The sequence below is a fragment of the Lissotriton helveticus genome, chromosome 7 (genome assembly GCF_964261635.1).
Source record: "Lissotriton helveticus chromosome 7, aLisHel1.1, whole genome shotgun sequence".
In the NCBI taxonomy this organism is placed as follows: Eukaryota; Metazoa; Chordata; class Amphibia; order Caudata; family Salamandridae; genus Lissotriton; species Lissotriton helveticus.
Genome location: NC_136068.1, coordinates 1,302,316,041 through 1,302,336,841, shown reverse-complemented (window position 1 = coordinate 1,302,336,841; position 20,801 = coordinate 1,302,316,041). Strand labels below are relative to the sequence as shown.

Genomic DNA, 20,801 nt, shown 5'->3' with positions numbered 1-20,801 from the left:
AGCAAATAGTTCGCAGACAATTTATTTAAGGGAAGGAGTACTTAGAGTGTTGTTTCTCATTGCATTTTTGACGTGCTTTTGGGCATTTTTAAAGTTTTGCTTCTCGCCTCAGCACTTCATGTTTTACAAATTAAGCACAGGATGTAGGCCTTTATTTGGGACTTATGTGGCTGCAGAGTTCTGTAGAGTAGAACGTGGCAGTTGCTGCTTTGCTTTTAAGTCCAGCACTTAATGTTTTACAAATTAAGCACTGGCTAGTGCTTAATTTGTAAAACATGAAGTGCCGGGGCTAAAAGCAATCTTTAAAAATGCCCAAAAACACGATAAAAAACAAAACTCCTTCTCTTTAATTAATGATCTCCAAACTATTTGCAATTAAATCAAAAATGACAAGCCTTTATAGAGACACAAACACAATAAGTGTAAATTCAGCCGAAGAGAAAACCCCCAAACCAGACCTGTTTATGCAAAATCAAACAAGCTTAAAGTTCCACGTTTCAATGCTCTGCAGCTATATAAGTCCTAAATAAACGCCTACATGCTTAATTTGTAAAATATAAAGTGCCAGGGCTGAAAGCAAAATACAGATCCAAGACCTATTACTTTGGTTCTATCTAAACTTAATAAGATACTAGTTTCAGCAATTCTCAAGTATCTCGCCAAGCTACAACTCCAGTAATTCATAAAAAAAGTGTACAACTTTTGACAGAAAGACCTACTACCCCAACATATTAAAAAATACCCTGAACTTAAGCACATTATATATTATTTCGAAATAGTAGTAATATAAAAGATATACAGTGTTAACATCACAAACTAAACTACGTCATCTGTCCCACAAAAAGCTACATTTAATAGAAAAGTATTTCAAATGCACGATGGAGGATGACTCAATTACACAGATATGGCTGTAAAATAAACCAGGTATGGGAACACATGGAGAGAAATATTGCCTTTCAGCGGGATATGGTATAGTCCAAAGCTCTGTGTTTAATATCAAATCAGGGCCTTCGGTGGTCATATCACTGAAAATACAAGATTTGAATTTTATTTTATTGCCTACGGGTGCTGGTGGAAGGCAATTTCTCTGGACTGGAATCTAGAGAATGCTAAAGTGATTCTGGTATTTTACTGAACTCTGCTGGTCATTTTCTATCAAGAAAGATAAATAGAGGCAGTTGCCAGAACATTTAAAAAATAAAGTTCCTAAGCAGAAACCAATTCTGGTATTTTACTGACCTCTACTGGTCGTTTTCTATCAAGATACCCTGAGAATTAGAAAGTAGGCCCTACGGAAAGCGGAGAGAGCCTGGCGGAGGGACTATAATACCAATGCACAGAGTTTATATGTGCAGGAGCTCGCGCTTTATAAAAAGGCTATTCTGGCCCGCAAATCGGAGTTTTTTGAGACCAGAATTGCGACAGCTCGTGATCCGCAGAAAGAAATTTTTAAGGTATTCACGGAACTGAGGATTAATGAAGAGCAGAAGCCTGAGTTCTCGCAGGAGGACTGCCAGAACTTTCAGGATTTCTTTACGAATAAAATTGAAGATCTCCTGACTGAAATATCTCGTACCCCTATCCTTGACTGTCCACTCCAAATTATGCCTGGTATCCCAGAGGCCCGCAACTCCCTGATTTCATTACCTTTGATCACGAAGGAGATGTTAGTTAGCTTGGTGGAGAGAGTGAAGTCAGGCTCTCGGGTGGATCCCTCTCCTCCCAGTGTCTTTAAGCTGGCTATGCCAGGGATTGAGGAGGACGTCCTTGCTCTCCTAAATAGATCATTGGAGACGGGACAGGTTCCGACCTCCTTTAAAGAGGCCCGGCTGATTCCGCTACTCAAGAAGCCAGGGGCAGATGTTAAAAATTCAAAGAACTTTAGGCCCATCTCCCAACTACCCTTTTTAGCTAAGGTGGTGGAACAGCATGTTCTGACGCATCTCTCAAAACACCTGGAGACAAACGATCTGTTAGAGCGAAATCAGGCTGGCTTTCGGACTGACAGAGACTGACTGACAGAGACTGACTGACAGAGACTGACTGACAGAGACTGACTGACAGAGACTGACTGACAGAGACTGACTGACAGAGACTGACTGACAGAGACTGACTGACTGACTGACTGACTGACTGACTGACTGACTGACTGACTGAGAGAGAGACTGACTCACAGAGAGAGACTGACTCACAGACAGAGAGAGACTGACTGACAGACTGACAGAGAGAGAGACTGACTGACCGAGAGAGACTGACTGAGAGACAGACTGACTGACTCACAGACAGAGAGAGACTGACTGACTGACTGAGAGAGAGACTGACTGACTCACAGACAGAGAGAGACTGACTGACTGAGAGAGAGACTGACTGACAGAGAGAGACAGACTGACTCACAGACAGAGAGAGACTGACTGACTGAGAGAGAGACTGACTGACTGAGAGAGAGACAGACTGACAGAGAGAGAGAGATTGACAGAGAAAGAGAGAGAGTGAGAGAGACTAAAAGAGAGAGAGAGACTGACTGACTGAGAGATATATTAGTACTTTGTGCCATCAGTACTTTGTGCCAGAGGGAGGAAACAAAAAAAAGATTACTGTAGGGGAAAAGCAAGGGAAAGAGCATGAGCTAAAAAGGGCAAAGCTAAAGAGAGAAATATAGGGGAAAGAGCAGGTCATGCACTTCCCTGGAGTGGTAAACACAAATGGTAAAGAAATAAAAGAAAAATTGTTCGCTGATATCAGCATTTCAAGGAAACAACTCATTCAAACAGGGTAAAGCCAAATTCCTCTAGGAGTGGGACCAGCTCAAGAATAGAGAGAAAATAATTAAAATTAGGATCTGGCAATGGAATGGACAAAAAGCCTTGCAATCATGAGCAGGGGGCTGAACCACAGCCCACTCTCTGTAATATTGTATGCAAAGCTGTGAAAGACTGCTGAAACCGTCTATAGCGAGCCCACAAAAATTATCAGAACAGTCCGCTACACTGATAGTGCCTATGGGTAGTAGATCCAGGATGTGTGACGGCAGTGTGGTAGCGTGGATATGAAAGTGTCTGCCTTGTAGGATGCTATGACACTGGAACTACAGCCAACAAAAAAGTCACCTGTAATTTCGCTAATTTCTAAAAACATAAAGCACAAAATACTTCAATGCATGCTAACACTATAAGAGCGTAAATGGAGAAAGGCCATGCGGAAGGGGAAGAAAATCTGGGGGGGCCCGCTTGGACTGGCCTCAGCGGTCATGGAGTTTTCTCCAGGAATAAGAAGTAAACCCTTGGAGTCCTGTTGACTTTCTTCAGCTTTTGGTCCTTGCCTTTCCGCCTCCCTGTTAGCAAGACCTTGCAGGCTATTGCGGTTTTAAGGGTGGGCCAAAAGTAATCGTGTGATGGAATTGGGGTCAAAGTGTGTATGAAGCTATGCAATGCCTCTTAAAATTGCTATTGTCTGCTAATAAAAATGTATTATCAAAATATGCTATTTGTAGTTACATCTGCTTTTGAAATGCAGCATTATCTAATGTTTTGAAACGGGTTTGATTTTCTTCTTACTCTAGCCTCGTCCCCCCACAGTCCCCCTCCCCCCACTGACCCCACCCCTACCGGTGCGGCCCTCGGCCACAAACCACAGTGTAATTTTGGACCACAACAGAACGTTTGTGAGAACCCATGCCCTAGAGAGACTCTCCTTCATTCACTGTTGGCATTACCCCATAAGGGGAATCTGGGTGGTCATCAAATGTGTATGGATCAGGGACTTACAGTGCTAGGTGACTTATATAAGGTGTTGGAGGAGGAGAAGTAGCTTGGCAGACAGCTCTATAACACCAAGGCTGTGATGTGATTGTTCTGGGAAGTTTGTGCTCTGATGGAAGAAGCCGACTGCATGCAGTACCTACCATGTGCGTAACTTGTTTGCTGCCCAGGCCAAGATGTATAGTGGACGCCCTTCCCAATACAGGAGTTAAACTTCAGCATGATTGTGCTGGGGGACCGCTAATGCCATCCGCAGGTGCTATGATTACTAAGACATTCCCACAAAAAGCATTTAATAAAATACTTCTACTCCAATCTTTTATGTTATGATGACACTATGTTCATAATACCTACGGATTCTAGTTTACAAAGCTTTGTGGGCATTGCCCTATATGTGAAGTTATATGTGGCAGTTTCATTATGTTGTAGCTGAAAAACTCCCTGTGCTACACTCTAGTGTATTCGGTTTTATAAAACTGTTCAAACAAAAAAAGGGTAATAGTGAATCCACTCTCTTGCCCTCCTCTAGGTGGGTGCCATCACTCTGGCATCCACTGCATATGACAGTAGGGGAGAAAAGGGTTTATAGCAAGCATCAATTGTATACTCCAAAGTATTCTAGGTGAAAAAATTCCACAAACGTAACCACATGTAATGTTTCACAAATAGACCAAGGCTGTCATTTAGTTATAAAAATATATTTCTGATTTTAATGATAGTTATAACTCATTTTTTTTGATATATTCATAAATTTCTTTTTTTAGTCATTTCATTTTTTTTAAATTGAAAACAGTACAGTAACAATAAATATAAACAGAAAAAAGGAAATACTAAATCATGTGTATCCTTAACCATCGTGACCAGACACATTATCAAACTCGTATATAAATCCAGTAATTTTGGTCAAAAAAACAATAATGATGAAAATACGGTCGATGTATCATTGATGGAAGCAATGCGGTAGATGGAAGCTATGCGCGTTTCGGCAAGACTGCCTTTATCAGGGGACCTTCTATTTCAATAAAACTATGTGAAACATACAAAATGAATTGAAAAAACACGGGTTACTACTCTATATTATATATATATGTGTACACCTAGAATGCTGGTCAAAACATTTAAATACTCCAAATTTGATAATATTTATATACATACATTTTATTAACGGCTCATTTCTCATTCTAATTGAAAAACTTGAATTTGTTATCAATAATACATATCTTATCTTGCATTACAATAATTCCTGATACTGAACTTGAGCAAATGTTGCAACTTGATAAATGACTTTATATGCTCATAAACCTTTATCAATTCATTTCCTAATGTAGATATAATCATCTAATAATTTCATACATTGTCACAAAATAATACATCATCTGAAAAAAATATGCAAAAGAAAACAAATAATCACAAAATATTCAGCACCAAAAACGTAGAAAGAAAAAGAATATAGAAAAGAATAGCGTTCAAAAAAGGCCCAATTTTATGCAAAGTCATGAACTTAAAATCTGACAGTGCTTTTAGATGTTATCAATTTATATGATATGCCTACCACAGTTCTAAGGAGGGTTACTGACATGGCATCCTGAGAGTGAGAAACTATCAATCTCAAAAGAGCTTCTTTTTGTTATAAAAATAATTATTGTGCTAAAATCTAACTTACTTTTATGTATGCAACCTTGATGTAGATGGTTGATGGTGACAAAGATTAGAAGAGGAGAGAAACAGCTAGAAGGGAATGAACCTAATATGTAAATTACGATGTTCATGTTATTCTATATGTGAGTATTTATTTAGGCTGTTATAAACTATTACAATACTCACTGGGAAAATTTCTTCAATACGAGACCTTCTCCAGTCTAGATAATATGAGATGCTCGACATCAGGTCAGAACCTTTACCAGAATACTGTCACTTAATTTAAAGTATCCTCTCTACAAAAAACGATAAATGTACATCATGAAACAGCCAAAACTAAATTAGATTCTAATCCAGTACTCATAAGTCACATAGAGAATAATTAAACATAAATACTAAAGCTAAGAAATCGAAAAGAGACATGCTCCATGCCAACACTTGCTACTATTCGATACTGGCAACAACTAAAAGTAGGTAAACACCATGAGATATCAAATGCTCATCGTGCACTAAGTGAACCTCTGACTGTTACCAAGGAAACTCACCCATATATCTTAGGGGAGCCTTTACATTTTAACACGATAAGCCAACCCACATATCACCTACATACAGGCTGCTTACTTGATAATGTAGAGACCCAGTTATAAAAATCTATCCCTCATTGCGATCTTGAGAGTACCTTCTATGTTCCTTGAGCTCTATTTTAAACAAAGAGCATAAAAATAATGTAATTAACAATTAAGCCAGCCTAGCTGGTCTTATAGGTTTATTGCTACACTTATTAGGGAAAACGTTTTTCATATATTAAAAAGAACGCTTACATTGATCACTGCGGCTTCTTAAAAATGCGTTCCTTAATTCAAATCTTCTTTCATCTTCTTTTAGAAAAAAATGCTTCAAAACAGTCTTTAATTTCTATGAAAAAGGCATATAGACAAATTACGATAGCCATCTAAAGGCATCTAGATCTCTCCCAACATGAGAGATCCCACAGATTTCCACCTTCAAAGCTACTCTATCTAACGTAGCACCCTACCTTGGTTATAGGTGATAGGGACCGAAACGAATAAACTGCCGCCGTCAAGTGTGCCGCAATCTCACTAGGGCCGCATAGTTTCCCGGGTCCTATATTTATACCACTTTTTTCCTCCATACCATAGCAATTAACCAGATGGAACAGGTTGGTCCCGATGTTTGTCAGTGGCGTCATCTTGGGTTTAGATCGCAAGTTTGTAAACATGGAAAGCGGACTGCCTCCTTGTTTATAGTGATTGTACCTGTGTTGCTTAAGGTAGCGTTAGTTCTGTAGTTGGTCCTAGTTCTGTTCCTGTCCCTTCTCCTGTCCAAGATCTTTCTAGAGTACATTAAACACAGGCGCCATCTTTAAGAAGGAAAAAAGGTCTTGTGACCAGATAAAGAAAACAAATTATTTCTCGATGTTATTTTATAGTTTAAAATATAAAGCCCACCGTCTACGTATTACATCCATAGGTAGTGCATACCAATTATATAAATTTCAGCTGCATATATCAAGCGAGCCGACCGCATAGTTATAAACGAGCACAAGATATAACGTAGATTAAACTTATCCATAATGACTTTATAGGTGCAAGAATTCCTCCTTATATAAGATCACAAAATTGCAATGAAGGCATAAAATTTGTATTGTTTAGTCCACACAAAGGCCAGCATATTATATTCAAAAGGGCAACACTTTTATATAAATGTAATGTGTGCCTAGTTAAAATGATAGAACTCCTCAGTCACATTTCACTATTTTTTTGGTATACTATTTCAACAGAACCAAAGTAAAATGGCCAGATAGTGCACTGTCCAATTATTTAAGTTATATTGAAAATTCTGTAGTTCTTATATCTAAAAAGAACAGATCAGCTCAATTTTAAGCAAACAGATTCAGTATTCAGAATTGTATAATGGCCTGTTCCCAGGGTATCTCTAGATTCAACCCCTTATTTACTCTATCCAATGAAAAGATCCAAAAAAATCAAGTTTTTTCCTTATCTTATCTGGACAATAGCCTTCTTTTGTTAGAACTCGCTCTAAAATAGACCAGCGAGTATCTTCAGGAATATGGTTATTCTCGACAAAGTGAGATACCATAGGTGCAGTCATTTTTCTTGTCCTGATGGCTGATTTGTGTTCAGTCAGTCTAACATTGAGTGAACGATATGTCTCGCCCACATAGCCTTTATTGCAAGGGCACAAGAGCAAGTAAATGATATTCTTAGTTTTACAGTTGCTCATGCCCTTTACAATAGTTTGTTCATTAAACTGCATTTCTTTAGTCTCTATTGCTTGAGGGCAAACCTTACAGGTGCCGCATTTAAAGTTGCCATCTATCGGATTCATGCCGTCAATACTTCTCTGTATTGGCTCTTTATATGTAGACATGCGTGATCTGACTACCAGATCTTTTATATTTTTGTTTTTACGATAGTCAAAAAACGGCCTCGATATTTTATCATGTTCTGATCTGTTTACATTCCATAGGTGCCAATTAGAATACACAATTTGCCGAATTTGTTCATTCAGTAATGAATGGCGAGTCACAAAAACCAATTTAGTGTCTTGTTTTTGATGTGAACCTTGCAAAAGATGTTGTCTATCAAAAAACTTTTCCTGTTTATACGACTCTCTGATTAGTCTATGAGGGTATCCTCGATCCTCAAACTTTTTCTTCATTTCTGTCGCCCTTTTATCATAATCCTCCAACTTTTTACAATTTTGCCTTAAGCGTAAACATTTACTTAAGGGGATGATGTTTTTTTGAGTTGTGGGGTGAAAGCTGTTATAATGTAAGAGAGTATTACGAGCAGTAGGTTTGATAAAAAGATCTACAAATAATTGGCCAAAGTCATGCTTAATTAGGATATCTAAGAACTCCATCTGTGAATTACTAACATGAGATGTAAATTTTAAGGTGGTGTCACATAAATTGAGCCATGAAATGAATTCACTTAGAATATCTTCATTGCCGTCCCATATAAACACAATATCGTCTATATATCGCGACCAGTGGAATATAGACTCAAAAAATGGAGCCACCTCATTAAAGATAAACTGTTGCCCAAAATGGGCCACATAGATATTAGCTATCGTAGGGGCGCAAGATGCGCCCATACTGACCCCTTTTATTTGTCTATATAGGGTTCCATGAAATTCAAAAAGATTTTCTTCTGGGATAATCCCTAGACAATAATAATGAAGTTGACATTGCATTCAATGTTATAGATATCTATAAACCATTCCACTGCTGCAATGGCACCATCACATGGTATGTTTGTATACAAACTTTCGACATCTAGTGTCACCAACCATTGTCTATTAGCATCAAAATGGAGTGCCCTCCAAGAGATTAATAATATGCTGTGTATCCTGAACATAGCCTGGAATTTCCGCTATATACGGCCGTAGAATAGCATCAAGGTATTTGGATATTGGTTCCGTAACAGAACCTATAGTAGTGACAATTGGTCTAAAAGGGGGATCGGTTTCATTTTTATGGACTTTGGGTAAACCATACAGGCTAGCCAGCCTAGGTTAATCCACGTTCATATATTCAAATTCTTTGGTACAAATATATCCATTTCGTAGAGCCTTAGAGGTAAGTCTATTTATCTTGTTTTTGATCTTCTCTGTCGGATATAGAATGTCACTTAACATTTCCTCAATCTTGTTAATATAGGTAGTGGTGTCTAATATGGCTATTCCGCCCCCTTTGTCGCAGCTTTTATTTAATTGGTATGCACTACCTATGAATGTAATACGTAGACGGTGGACTTTATAATATTTTCAACTATAAAATAACATAGAGAAATAATTTGTTTTCTTTTTCTGATCTTGAGACCTTTTTTCCTTCTTAAAGATGGTGCCCGTGTTTAATGTACTCTAGAAAGTGAAAAGCAACACAGGTACAATCACTATGAGCAAGGAGGCAGTCCGCTTTCCATGTTTACGGACTTGCGATCTAAACCCAAGACGGCGCCCCTGACAATAAACATCGGGACCCACCTGTTCCATCTGGTTAATTGCTATGGTATGGCGGGAAAAAGTGGTATAAATATAGGGTCCGGGAAGCTTTGCGGCCCTAGTGAGATTACGGCACACGTGACGGCGGCAGTTTTTTCGTTGCGGTCCCTATCACCTATAACCAAGGTACGGTGCTACGTTAGATAGAATAGCTTTGAAGGTGGAAATCTGTGGGATCTCTCATGTTGGCAGAGATCTAGATGCCTTTAGATGGCTATCATAATTTGTCTATATGCCTTTTTCTTAGAAATTAAGGACTGTTTTGTAGCATTTTTTTCTAAAAGAAGATGAAAAGATTCGAATTAAGGAACGCGTTTTCAAGAAGCTGCAGTGATCTGTGTAAGCGTTTTTTTAATATATGAAAAAGTTTTCCCTTATAAGTGTAGCAATAGACCTATAAGACCTGCTAGGCTGGCTTAATGGTTAATTACATTATTTGTATGCTCTTTGTTTAAATTAGAGCTCAAGGAACATTGAAGTTACTCTCAAGATCGCAATGAGGGATAGATTTTTATAACTGTATCCCTACATTATCAAGTAAGCGGCCTGTATGTAGGTGATATGTGGGTTGGCTTATCGTGTTAAAATGTAAAGGCTCCCCTAAGATATATGTGTGAGTTTCCTTGGTAACAGTCAGAGGTTCACTTAGTGCACGATGAGCATTTGATATCTCATGGTGTTTACCTACTTTTAGTTGTTATTAGTATTGAATAGTAGCACGTGTTGGCATGGAGCATGTCTCTTTTCGATTTCTTAGCTTTAGTATTTGTGTTTATTTATTCTCTATGTCACTTATGAGTATTGGATTAGAATCTAATTTAGTTTTGTCTGTTTCATGATGTACATTTATCGTTTTGTTGTGGAGAGGATACTTTAAATTAAGTGACAGTATTCTGGTAAAGGTTCTGACCTGATGTCGAGCCTCTCATATTATCTAGACTGGAGAAGGACTCGTATTCAAGAAATTTTCCCAGTAAGTATTGTAATCATTTATAACAACCTAAATAAATACTCACATATAGAATAACATGACAATCGTAATTTACATCTTGGGTTCTTTCCCTTCTAGCTGTTTCTCTACTTTTCTAATCTTTGTCACCATCAACCACTTACATCAAGGTTGCATACATAAAAGTAAGTTAGAGTTTAGTACAATAATTCTTTTTATAACAAAAAGAAGCTCTTTTGAGATTGATAGTTTCTCACTCTCAGGATGCCATATCAGTAACCCTCTTTAGAACTGTGGTAAGTATATCATATAAATAGATAACATCTAAACGCCCTGTTAGATTTTAAGTTCATGACTTTGCATAAAATTGGGCCTTTTTTGAACGCTGCTCTTTTCTATATTCTTTTTCTCTCTATGTTTTTGGTGCGGAATATTTTGTGATTATAATTTGTTTTCTTTTGCATATTTTTTTCAGATGATGTATTATTCTGTAACAATGTATGACATTATTAGATGAAGATATCTACATTAGGAAACGTTTTGATATAAGTTTGAGCATATAAAGTCATTTATCATGTTGCAACATTTGCTCAAGTTCAATACCAGGAATTATTGTAATGCAAGATGAGAGATGTATTATTGATAACAAATTCGAGTTTTTCAATTAGAATGAGAAATGAGCCGTTAATAAAATGTATGTATATAAATATTATCAAATTTGGAGGATTAAAATGTTTTGACCAGCATTCTAGGTGTACATATATATATAATCTAGAGTAGTAACCAGTGTTTTTTCATGTCATTTTTTATGTTTCACATAGTTTTATTGCAAAAGACAGTCCCCTGATGAAGGCAGTCTTGTCGAAACGCGCGTAGCTTCCATCTACCACATTGCTTCCATCAATGATACATCGACCGTATTTTCATCATTATTGTTTTTTTGACCAAAATTACTGGATTTATATGTGAATTTGATAATGTCTTGTCACGATGGTTAAGGATACACATGATTTAGTATTTCCTTTTTTTTGTTTATATTTATTGTTATAGTACTGTTTTCAATTTAAAAAAAATGAAATGACTAAAAAAAGAAATTATATCAAACAAAATGAGTTATAACTATCAATAAAATCATAAATATATTTTTAGTACTAAATGACAGTCTTGGTCTATTTGTGAAACATTACATGTGGTTACGTTTGTGGAATTTTTTCTCCTAGAATACTTTGGCGTATACAATTGATGCTTGCTATAAACCCTTTTTCCCTACTGGTGTTTAGTCCCTACGTATAGCGAGCCTATAGGCTGTGTAGGGGTCCCCTTCTCTCAAAATTATCCGCTACATATGAAAAAACTGTGTGGGGCCACTGCACATTCCTCCAGTCACTCTGAGTGGTAAGGGTGCATTCTAACACTTACACCCCCTCTCACCCCACGTCCACCTTAAAGAGGTTTGTCACCCTGTGGGATGGTGCATATAAGGAGTAAACGCCTTCCATAAATACTCCAGTTTCTTCCATGTTGACGCTTACTTTTGGTAGTCGACTTGAAAATAATTTAGATATTGTTATTTCCTGGTTGGTCACCGCTGCATTCCATTCTGTGAGTATAAATCTAAGGTACCTCGGTGACGAGAAGTGATTTTTACCATGTTTGTCCAGCATAGAAGTCTTATATAAATGGAACATGTCACCCACCACGCCCAACGCTCATAATGATGCATTATAACGAGCCTTGTCCAAAAAAAGTCACCTAAAATGGTGCTTGGTGGGAATCCTTGGGTAGACGTTTTTATATCGAAGGCTTCCAGTGATAATTTTCATGTCAAAGGCTTCTGGCGAGTTAAAGAATGTAGTGGGGGGTTGAAGAGGTGGCGTTTATAGCAATATTAAGAAGTTGAGTTGGTGAATAATACCCACAATGGAAAGCTGTTGTTGTACAATTAAGCAAGTTTTTTCAATAGACGGCTGGCGAAGGGTACTCAGGTGAGAAGCATGGCTGAAAAAGCGGGCAGGTCAGGAAAAGAAAATGTGACTCAAGAGGAGGGTGCAGAATTGGAGTGTCAAACAAGAGAGGTCAGGAGGCAAGCAGCAGGAGAGAAGGAGTTACATGAGCGAGACGCCAGAGGTAGGCTGAAGCATGCCTTGGAACTAAGGCAGGTTAAAGAGGAGGCTGAGGGCTAAGACGGTGTTGGAGCGACAACAACTGAAGCGCCAGAGGGATGAAAAAGAAGGAGCAGTGTGTGAAAAAGTTGATGACAGTACAATAAGAATCAGCTTCTGTTAATGTGAGTGCTAAAGACATAGGGCATCTTTTAACTTCTGGAATGCCTCTCTGCTTTCTTACAGGGAAATGACGTCTTGGATGACGAACACAGGCTGCCTATCCCGGAAGATGGTAACACACAGGCCTATTTATTTTACGCCTTCCTTTTGTCTAGTTTCACTGAAGAATTGTCCTTTAACTATTTAAAGTGGAAACATGCACATGCCAGGATATGAGAACATTAGCAGAGGAATGTGCCAGTGCAAGTAACTGGTCTCTTGTACCTGACAGGATGAAGTATGTGAAAGAGGGTTGACATTTCAGGGCCACACGGAAAAGGGTATGTGGTGTGCGCGATGGGATTAGGCCTAGCACCTGATAAAACTGCTTCACGTGCTTCACTTTGTCCAGGAAGGGAAGTGGTGGTGGTCCACCTCCTAATCGTTGCCCAGTTTTGAAGGCAGCAACTTTCCAGCTACCCCTTAAAGTGCTCAGCGAGTTGCTGTCTCACCTACACATTTTGATTCCATATTTGCTTTGCCTGAAAACGTGTATCACAGAATACTGTTTTGGAGTCCTGACAGTTCAGATGGTTGCTTGCATTGCTTCTGCCCACTAGTTATATCACGAGCATTGAAGGATAATATCACTCCACCCCTTCTTTTTTTTATGCTATTTTGTTTATTTTCTTTATGTTTTGGGGTGAGTTCTCGGAGGGGGTGACATATGGAAAGCAACAGGGAGTAAAATACAGTGCAAATGATAACTGGATTTCTGAAACGCAGTGCCTTCTCTTTCGTGGCTGTCCTCGGCTCACTTCTGAGCTTACCCTACTTGAAGGGATGCGTGAACTGGACATGTGTCTGATTTTTAACCATCCTGAGGATCAGGCGGGCTTCCATTCTGTGCACACGTAAGGCAACAGCTAAGATGGCATTGAGTTCCAAGCCAGGCAAATGCTTGCAGTATGTTGCAGTTTTTATATGTACCTGTAGTTCTTCACCATGGGTAAATATCAGGCAGAGGGAATTTAGATTCGGATTATCTTCTTTTCTTGGTGTGTGGCTTGGTGTCTGGGTTCGCTTTGTATGTGTTTGGGACTTCCGTTATGCCCAACCTGTCAAAGGGTGTTTTTGATTGCGACCGTGCGTGGGAGTGGACAGTCGTTTGAAACAGACTCCATTATCACGGCCGCTTATTTCTCCACACCCATACACAGCATGAATGCACACCATGGTTGGGAATCTGAATGCCATGGCCCATGTGTGTGCATACGGTCAATAGACATGTTTTGAACTTGGCAGACATAGATATCACATATACACACTAAACCCTAGTAATTGCTAGGGGAGGGAACAAGAGGCAATGGGGTATTCAGGGTGAGCTGGCCTCCATGCAAGACAAGTACACACAAAAAGAAGCTACCCTGAATGAGTGTCTGATTCTAATGTGGAAAAAGGCGCACTACACCTTCTCCTGTGTGGTGCTGGGCATATCAAAAATTAGAAGGGCTTCATCATTGGCAGGCCTCACTCTCTAAAAACTGTGTTTGATAGAGAGTGAGCCTTCACCTGGAGACAGGGAAGCTGTCTAAAAGTTAAGTGGGGGGGGGGCCCGTGCGAGAAGTGAGTGCTGGCGACCATAGTGGGAAGAGATTTTCAAACAACACCACCTCAGTTTTACTTTAGTTCAACTTCAAGCATTGCCTACTGATCCAGTTTCTCAGAGTGACCATGCAGTCATGAAGTTTGATGGAATAGTTGACATCCTTTTCTATTGTTGAGATAACCAACTGGGTCTCGTCGGCATAAGAGGTGGGAATTAGATACTAAAAGTGATGGTACGGAGGCACACCTAAGCACCACCCCAGCTACTGACGTTTGTTCCTTTCTTTCTGCAGCCTTTGATGCAGAGACACAAGTATAAAAAGGCCAAACAGTACTCCATCCCCGTCCACGACTCGAAGTCTAGCAAGAAGGCGCAAGGGCATCATGATAAGGCTAGCACCACCCCAGTATTTCCTCTCCCCTGTAAATAGCGACCTTCAAATAGGCCATGCTGAAGATTTTTTTCCCAATGCACTTTGGAGGACCATTGCGCTCCACGTAGCCACAGGGGTTTCCAGTTGGATGTCCGACTGTGGGTCCTCTCTAATGCCATCTGCCTTCTGGGACCAGCTACTGGGCCCATGCTGACTTCTACTCCGGAACCAATTTCATGCCGGTTCCTTCCGTGCTGACACCGACTCCACTAGGTCTGATTGTTGATCCAATCCCAAAATCAGCCCAACCTGAAATGACGTCCGCCCATTCCAGACCTGTATTGTGCTACAAAATCACAAAAGATCAGCGATTCCAATACCAGATGTTTGCCTTTCACTTCAGTATCAGCAGAGGATTCATGGTCTTTTTGCCTTCAATTTGGACACAGTGCAAGACTCCAATGACCTTCAGGACACTAATGATGATGAGAAAGTGAACAGATTGCAGCCTCCTCATTATACCGATGATTCATCATGTTTTCACTTTCTAAATGCCAGTGGGCTAGGTAGAATATACAGTCAATTAAATATGCATGCACATCGCATTGCTTGCAAGGAAAAAGGAGAACACTCTTTGACTTAAGACAAGATATTCAGTCATCTTATTTTATGATGCAAATTCATGGTCAGTAATATACAGTTATAGGCAGCACTGCATAAACTCAATTTGGTGACAACCATATAAAACTTGGTGCTCTACAAAAGTGACTGTAGTGGAGGTGGCGACGCAAGTGAGAGAGTGAACAGCATGGACGGCGCACTGTGAACAAGGTGCAAGTAATCTACAGTGGGTGGCTCAGATCATGTGACAGAGTGATATCACAGATTAAAGATTTCTTTCCATTGTTTGAACCACATTAGAAAAGTACGCCTATTAATGAGCTGTAAAGTCGACGGCGTTTCGATCCACGTTAGTAAGGATCGTCATCAGGACTTGGTTGTCTGACTTGGGGCGTGCTGCAAGGGAAAGAGAATGTATCAGGAAAGGCGTAACGGTAGTCTGGGGTGGAGGGTGGGTGAAATAAGGGAGTGTTTACCTGGAGTGGAGCTTGATTTGGGGCGATCAGAGGCGATCGTCAGAAATTGAATTTCAAGCCTGCATGGCACTGTAATTAAAAACGAGGGCAATGGTGAAGTATTACTGGTAAGGTACTCGAACAGATGTTAATTAAAAGTTTAACGAGGGTTCAAGGGATCAAGTAATACCAACCGGCAAGGAAGCGCTGGGCGGCCGTATGCAGTCTGCCGAAGGCTAGCTCGAGGCCTGTAGAAAGGACAGGAAGGGGCGATCAATTTAAGAGATGGGCCGCTAAGCATGTTATAGAAGTAACAGTGGAATTAACAGGGCCGGGGGCAGCGGGCTCTGAATGTGTTTACCTTAGAGATCTTCGTGCCGGCACAGGACTAAATCCTGAAGTCTGGTGAGCGCTGGCGTTAGTGAGGAATGGTGTTTTACTTCCGCGTGTAGGCGGAGACTGGGCGGGGTCTAGGCGAATGGCGGCGGGGGGTGTGGTTTGGATAATGACGTGAGTTATGGGTCGGGAAATGTCAAGGAAAAACACTGAAGGTTATCTAATCAATATCGTAACTAAGGTAGTCTGTGAATCCAGGCATAGTTAAAAAAGGCAATAATTACATAGAGCACAGAAGGTATCAATACATATTAATTGCATCGCGAATGCTCACAAAAGCGTATGTGAAATAAGGAGCAGAGCAAGATTATTCAGTAAACAACTCAAGAGGACTCTACATTGTTAACACATGGCAATTTCACAGTGTATGTCACGGTGACCGGGGGACGAATACAGAAGGTAAAAAAGTCGGTAGGGGTTAATAATTCAAGAGGAACACTCATAATGGTTAATGACATGGTTCAATCGTTTTGCGATATAAGGATTGAGGCTGGTTCGACATTTATTAGATTGGTATGAGGCAGTCTGTAGACAGTTATTATAATCAGTTTCATAGGCAATGACATATCCCATAACGCTATTTATGACACTCTACAGCAACATTGTACATTTGAGAACCTGGAAGGGGAGGGGAATGCAGGGGGCCAAAAAAAAGGGGGGGGGGGTTCAATGCTTCAAGTGGTAACAGTGCTGTTCCACTCATCGATTGTATGGAGGCCATTGTTAACCGAATCACAAATCGTCATCCATTTGCACTCAGCTTTGTTGAGTAGGGATTTGATATCCCTCAACGGATCGGCAGGGTGGGTTTCTCCACCACTTGCCAAAGGATGTCAGAATCTAGGTGTCCCAATTCTAGATAATGTGCCACTAGAGGTGCTGTCAGTGTTTTACAGTTGATCCTGCTTTTATGCTGGATGATGCGTTGTTTAATCATCTGCGTCGTTTGGCCAATGTAGATAAGTTCGCATGGGCATTTGATCGCATAGATGACATTTTGCGATCTGCAGTTCGTGTGATTTTTCAGTTTATGCGAGCGGCCATTGAATTTGAATTCTTTTGTGTTGAAGGTCAAGCTGCAAACGCTGCAATTTTGGCATTTGTAATGTCCCACGATCGGGTCAAGGCCCCAGGCTGCTGTTATTGTGTTTCTCTTCTCGGTGGTTTTTGGCCACGTGAAGGCATGCACTAGGTGACTGGCCAGATTGTCACCACGTTGGTATGAGAATAGCGGGGCTTCGTGAAAATGTTCATGTGGGCGAAGGAGGGACCAGTTCTTTTTGATAATTGTGCTGACCTTGTTACTGTGGGGACTGAATTTAGAAACAAATGGAATCCTAGTCATGGACTTCTTAGGTTGAGTGGTAAGGAGGAGGTCTCGGTGGCAATACCAGGCTCTTTTTTTGGATCTGGTCACCAGACATCTTGGATAGCCGCGATGTATTAGCTTTTTGGAAAGGATGTCTGCTTCTTTGAAAAAATCTTTCCGCCATTTACAGTTGCGGCGGATCCGCAGGAACTGGCCATACGGCAGTCCATCACGTAGGCCGCGCGGATGATAGCTGGAGTAGAGGAGTAGGGTATTCTTTTCTGTGGGCTTTCCGTATAGGGTGGTGCCCAGTAGTCCTTCAGCATGGATGGTTACGTCCAGGAATGGAAGGTCGTTGTTTTTACATTCACTCGTGAATTTCAGATGTTCTTGGGAGCGATTAAGCCAAGTGATGAAGGGATCTAAGGTTTCAGCAGTGCCATTCCATAGTAGCAGCACGTCGTCTATATGCCTTCGCCATAGGTTGATTTGTTCGAAGAAAGGGTTAGTGGGTGTTAAGATCAGGGTTCTCTCCAGATTGTGTACAAACAGGATGGCAAAGTTTGGGGCAAAGCAAGCGCCCATAGAGACACCCTTGATTTGAAGGTAGAATGTGTCCCGGTACAGAAAATAGTTATTTTGAAGTGCTATTCGGAGAAGGTTCATGATAAAGTCTGTTGGGATGCGGGTAGGTTGAGGTCTGGATAGCAGAAGAGTCTGAATTACTTGTAGGCCTTCATCATGAGGTATGTTTGTATAGAGGGACTCTATATCCAGTCCTGCCATAACTTGAGTGGTGGTATCGAAAGGTAGGTCCTCTATTGTATTAATGAGGTCCCTTGTATCCCGGATGTAGGTATCCGTTTCAGGGACGAATTCTTTAATGATTGAGTCTATGTATTTGCCCAGGGGTTCCAATATGGAACCGCAGCCAGAGACAATGGGTCTGCCCGGTGGATTTTGACTGTTTTTATGAATCTTGGGCAAGACGTATAGTACGGGTGTACGAGGGCTGGGGTTGTTTAAAAATTCCAACCCCTTCTTGGTGATAATGTCTCTATCTTTAGCTTCGTTAGTGATAGTAAGTATTTTGATGCGGATATCTTCTAGAGGATCCTTGGGGAGGGGGCGATAGTGTTGCCGATTCGCTAGTTGTCTTTGGATTTCCAGATCATATTTGATGGTACTCATAATCACTATTCCGCCCCCCTTGTCGGCCGGCTTGATAATGATATCATCATTGTTCTCTAAAGTCTTCAAGGCCTGTCTTTCTGACATGGGTAAATTGTAAGGGATGAATTGGGAACGATTTTTGAGGTCCATTACATCTCTTAGCACCAGACGTTCAAATGCCAAAATTTCAGGCGGCATGGTATGCGAAGGGGGGTTGAAGGTGGAGGGTGGGCGGAAAGGAGACAAGGTGGTGGAATTGCAGTCTGGTTTATCCGAAAAGAAATGTCTTTGGATTTGAACGATTTGGAATTTGAACGTCTGGTGCTAGAGCACCAAGTTTTATATGGTTGTCACCAAATTGAGTTTATGCAGTGCTGCCTATAACTGTATATTACTGACCATGAATTTGCATCATAAAATAAGATGACTGAATATCTAGTCTTAAGTCAAAGAGTGTTCTCCTTTTTCCTTGCGAGCAATGCGATGTGCATGCATATTTAATTGACTGTATATTCTAACCTATTGGGACATTGTTTTTTGATTGCACCTTCCTTACCCAGTCCTGATCAGGTATATGGGTCACACTCCTGTAATTTTTTACTAGTGGGCTAGGTAGGACACATCTTCTGAAACAGCTTGACTCTCCACTTGTGCCACCAACAGTTCCAATGGCAGCTGAAACACTAGAACTGCAGTTGGCCACTACTGAGATGAAACTAAATGTGTTACCTGCAATTTTCAAACATGAATAACTTCATCTGAGCCTTTATTGTTATTTAATGAAGCCATTAATGATATTCTTCTAACTGCATAGTCCAAGCCATGCTCTTGCCCGCCAATCATTTTATCTGAGACTAGGCGACACAGACCGACTCCTGGTGACCTGTACTTCCTGACCAAGCACCCTACACCAGAGAGCCTGATTGTTCAAGCTTCAGCAAGTAAGGGCACTCCTAATTCCTTCTCGCACAGTTTTCCAGACATGGAAACTAAAATAGTTGATTCATTTAGAAAGCAGGCCGTGTAGTGGATTCACTGATTCAAGTGGGCCCAGCATCTGGTTACCTCGACCAACTCCATTCTGATCTCAAAGGAGATGGTGCTGAATTTGCAGTGGTGACTGATAGACGCCAAACAGACCAGCAGCAGGCTATTCTACACTACCCAGAATTTTCGGTGAAGATAGAATCTTCATAGCTGGGTAGGGGTGGGGGCATCTGGCAGAGGTAGAGATTAGATCTCTTCAGACTCTGGCTGAGAGCCAGCTCCATATCAGTCTTCGGGAGCTTTGAGCAAACAGCATGGCCAAAAATCCTTCCTGCTCTCTATTTCATGGCCAACATGACCGCCATATGGCAACAGCAGGCAGAGCAGAACCGGTTCCTGAATCCATTGCCAGGAGGCTCTATGCCTCTAGCAACCACTTGGCGGAATCCCTGAATGCCGGACCAGACAAAGTGATCAAGCGTTGTCTGGCAGAGTGGTATCTTCATCCTGAGGTGGCTCAGGGCGTCTTCAATGAAAGGGATATGGCTGGATTAATTTACCACAGTCAAACACACAGTGTCAACCATTCTGTGTGTTGTTTTCCTCTAGAGTGCTCATTAAGAGAAGCATTCTGGCTAGAATGGGAGGATAGGCTAGTACAACTTTCCAGTGCTATCACTCCTTCCTCCGGTTCTGAGGAAGTCTGTGCCAAAGTCAATCTCATCACCGCAGATTGGGTCAGAAGAGCCCAGAGTATTTGCCTTCTAATCAGGCCTCTACTGTGGGAAGACCTACCGTTTCAACAGCATGGCAGGGTTGTTTATCGGAATCTCCATAACCTATAACAGCATGTGTGGAGATTGAGCATCATAGGTGGTTGATGTCATCCTTGTGGCCAAATGCCATTTCCTGAAGTCAATCTACCCTGAGTGCGAAGAAAAATTTGTCACTTGGTGTCCTGCTCTAAACTCTGACCCCTTACAAACCACACCTTCCTAATTTAAAAAACAACTTTAGCCTCTTTTCCATAAATATCTGTTTATGGCTGGATGTTTCTACAAACTATAGGTCTGGAATACCTTAGAAACGTTTTTATCCGATACATCCCTTAAATAAACAAGCATTGGCATAGCCAAAAGGTCTCGCCTTTTGGACCTTATAACTGTTTAGCCATGCAACAGTTGATGTTGTTGCACCAAGGATATTGTGCTGAATAACT

At 40.7% G+C, this 20,801-nt stretch overlaps 1 protein-coding gene and 1 long non-coding RNA gene across 7 annotated transcripts in view; one reads left to right on the top strand and one right to left on the bottom strand.

The window, feature by feature from the left end:
• LOC144770238 (uncharacterized) overlaps window positions 1-20,801 on the bottom strand; it is a 1,037,372-nt gene that overhangs the window by 477,762 nt on the left and 538,809 nt on the right. The window lies entirely within an intron of this gene.
• RNF157 (ring finger protein 157) overlaps window positions 1-20,801 on the top strand; it is a 626,725-nt gene that overhangs the window by 514,232 nt on the left and 91,692 nt on the right. For all 5 annotated transcript variants that reach the window (XM_078654581.1, XM_078654580.1, XM_078654577.1 and 2 more), the window contains one exon: window positions 12,744-12,792. In XM_078654581.1, coding sequence (XP_078510707.1) covers window positions 12,744-12,792 — 49 coding nt within the window. The remainder of the gene's footprint in view (window positions 1-12,743; window positions 12,793-20,801) is intronic.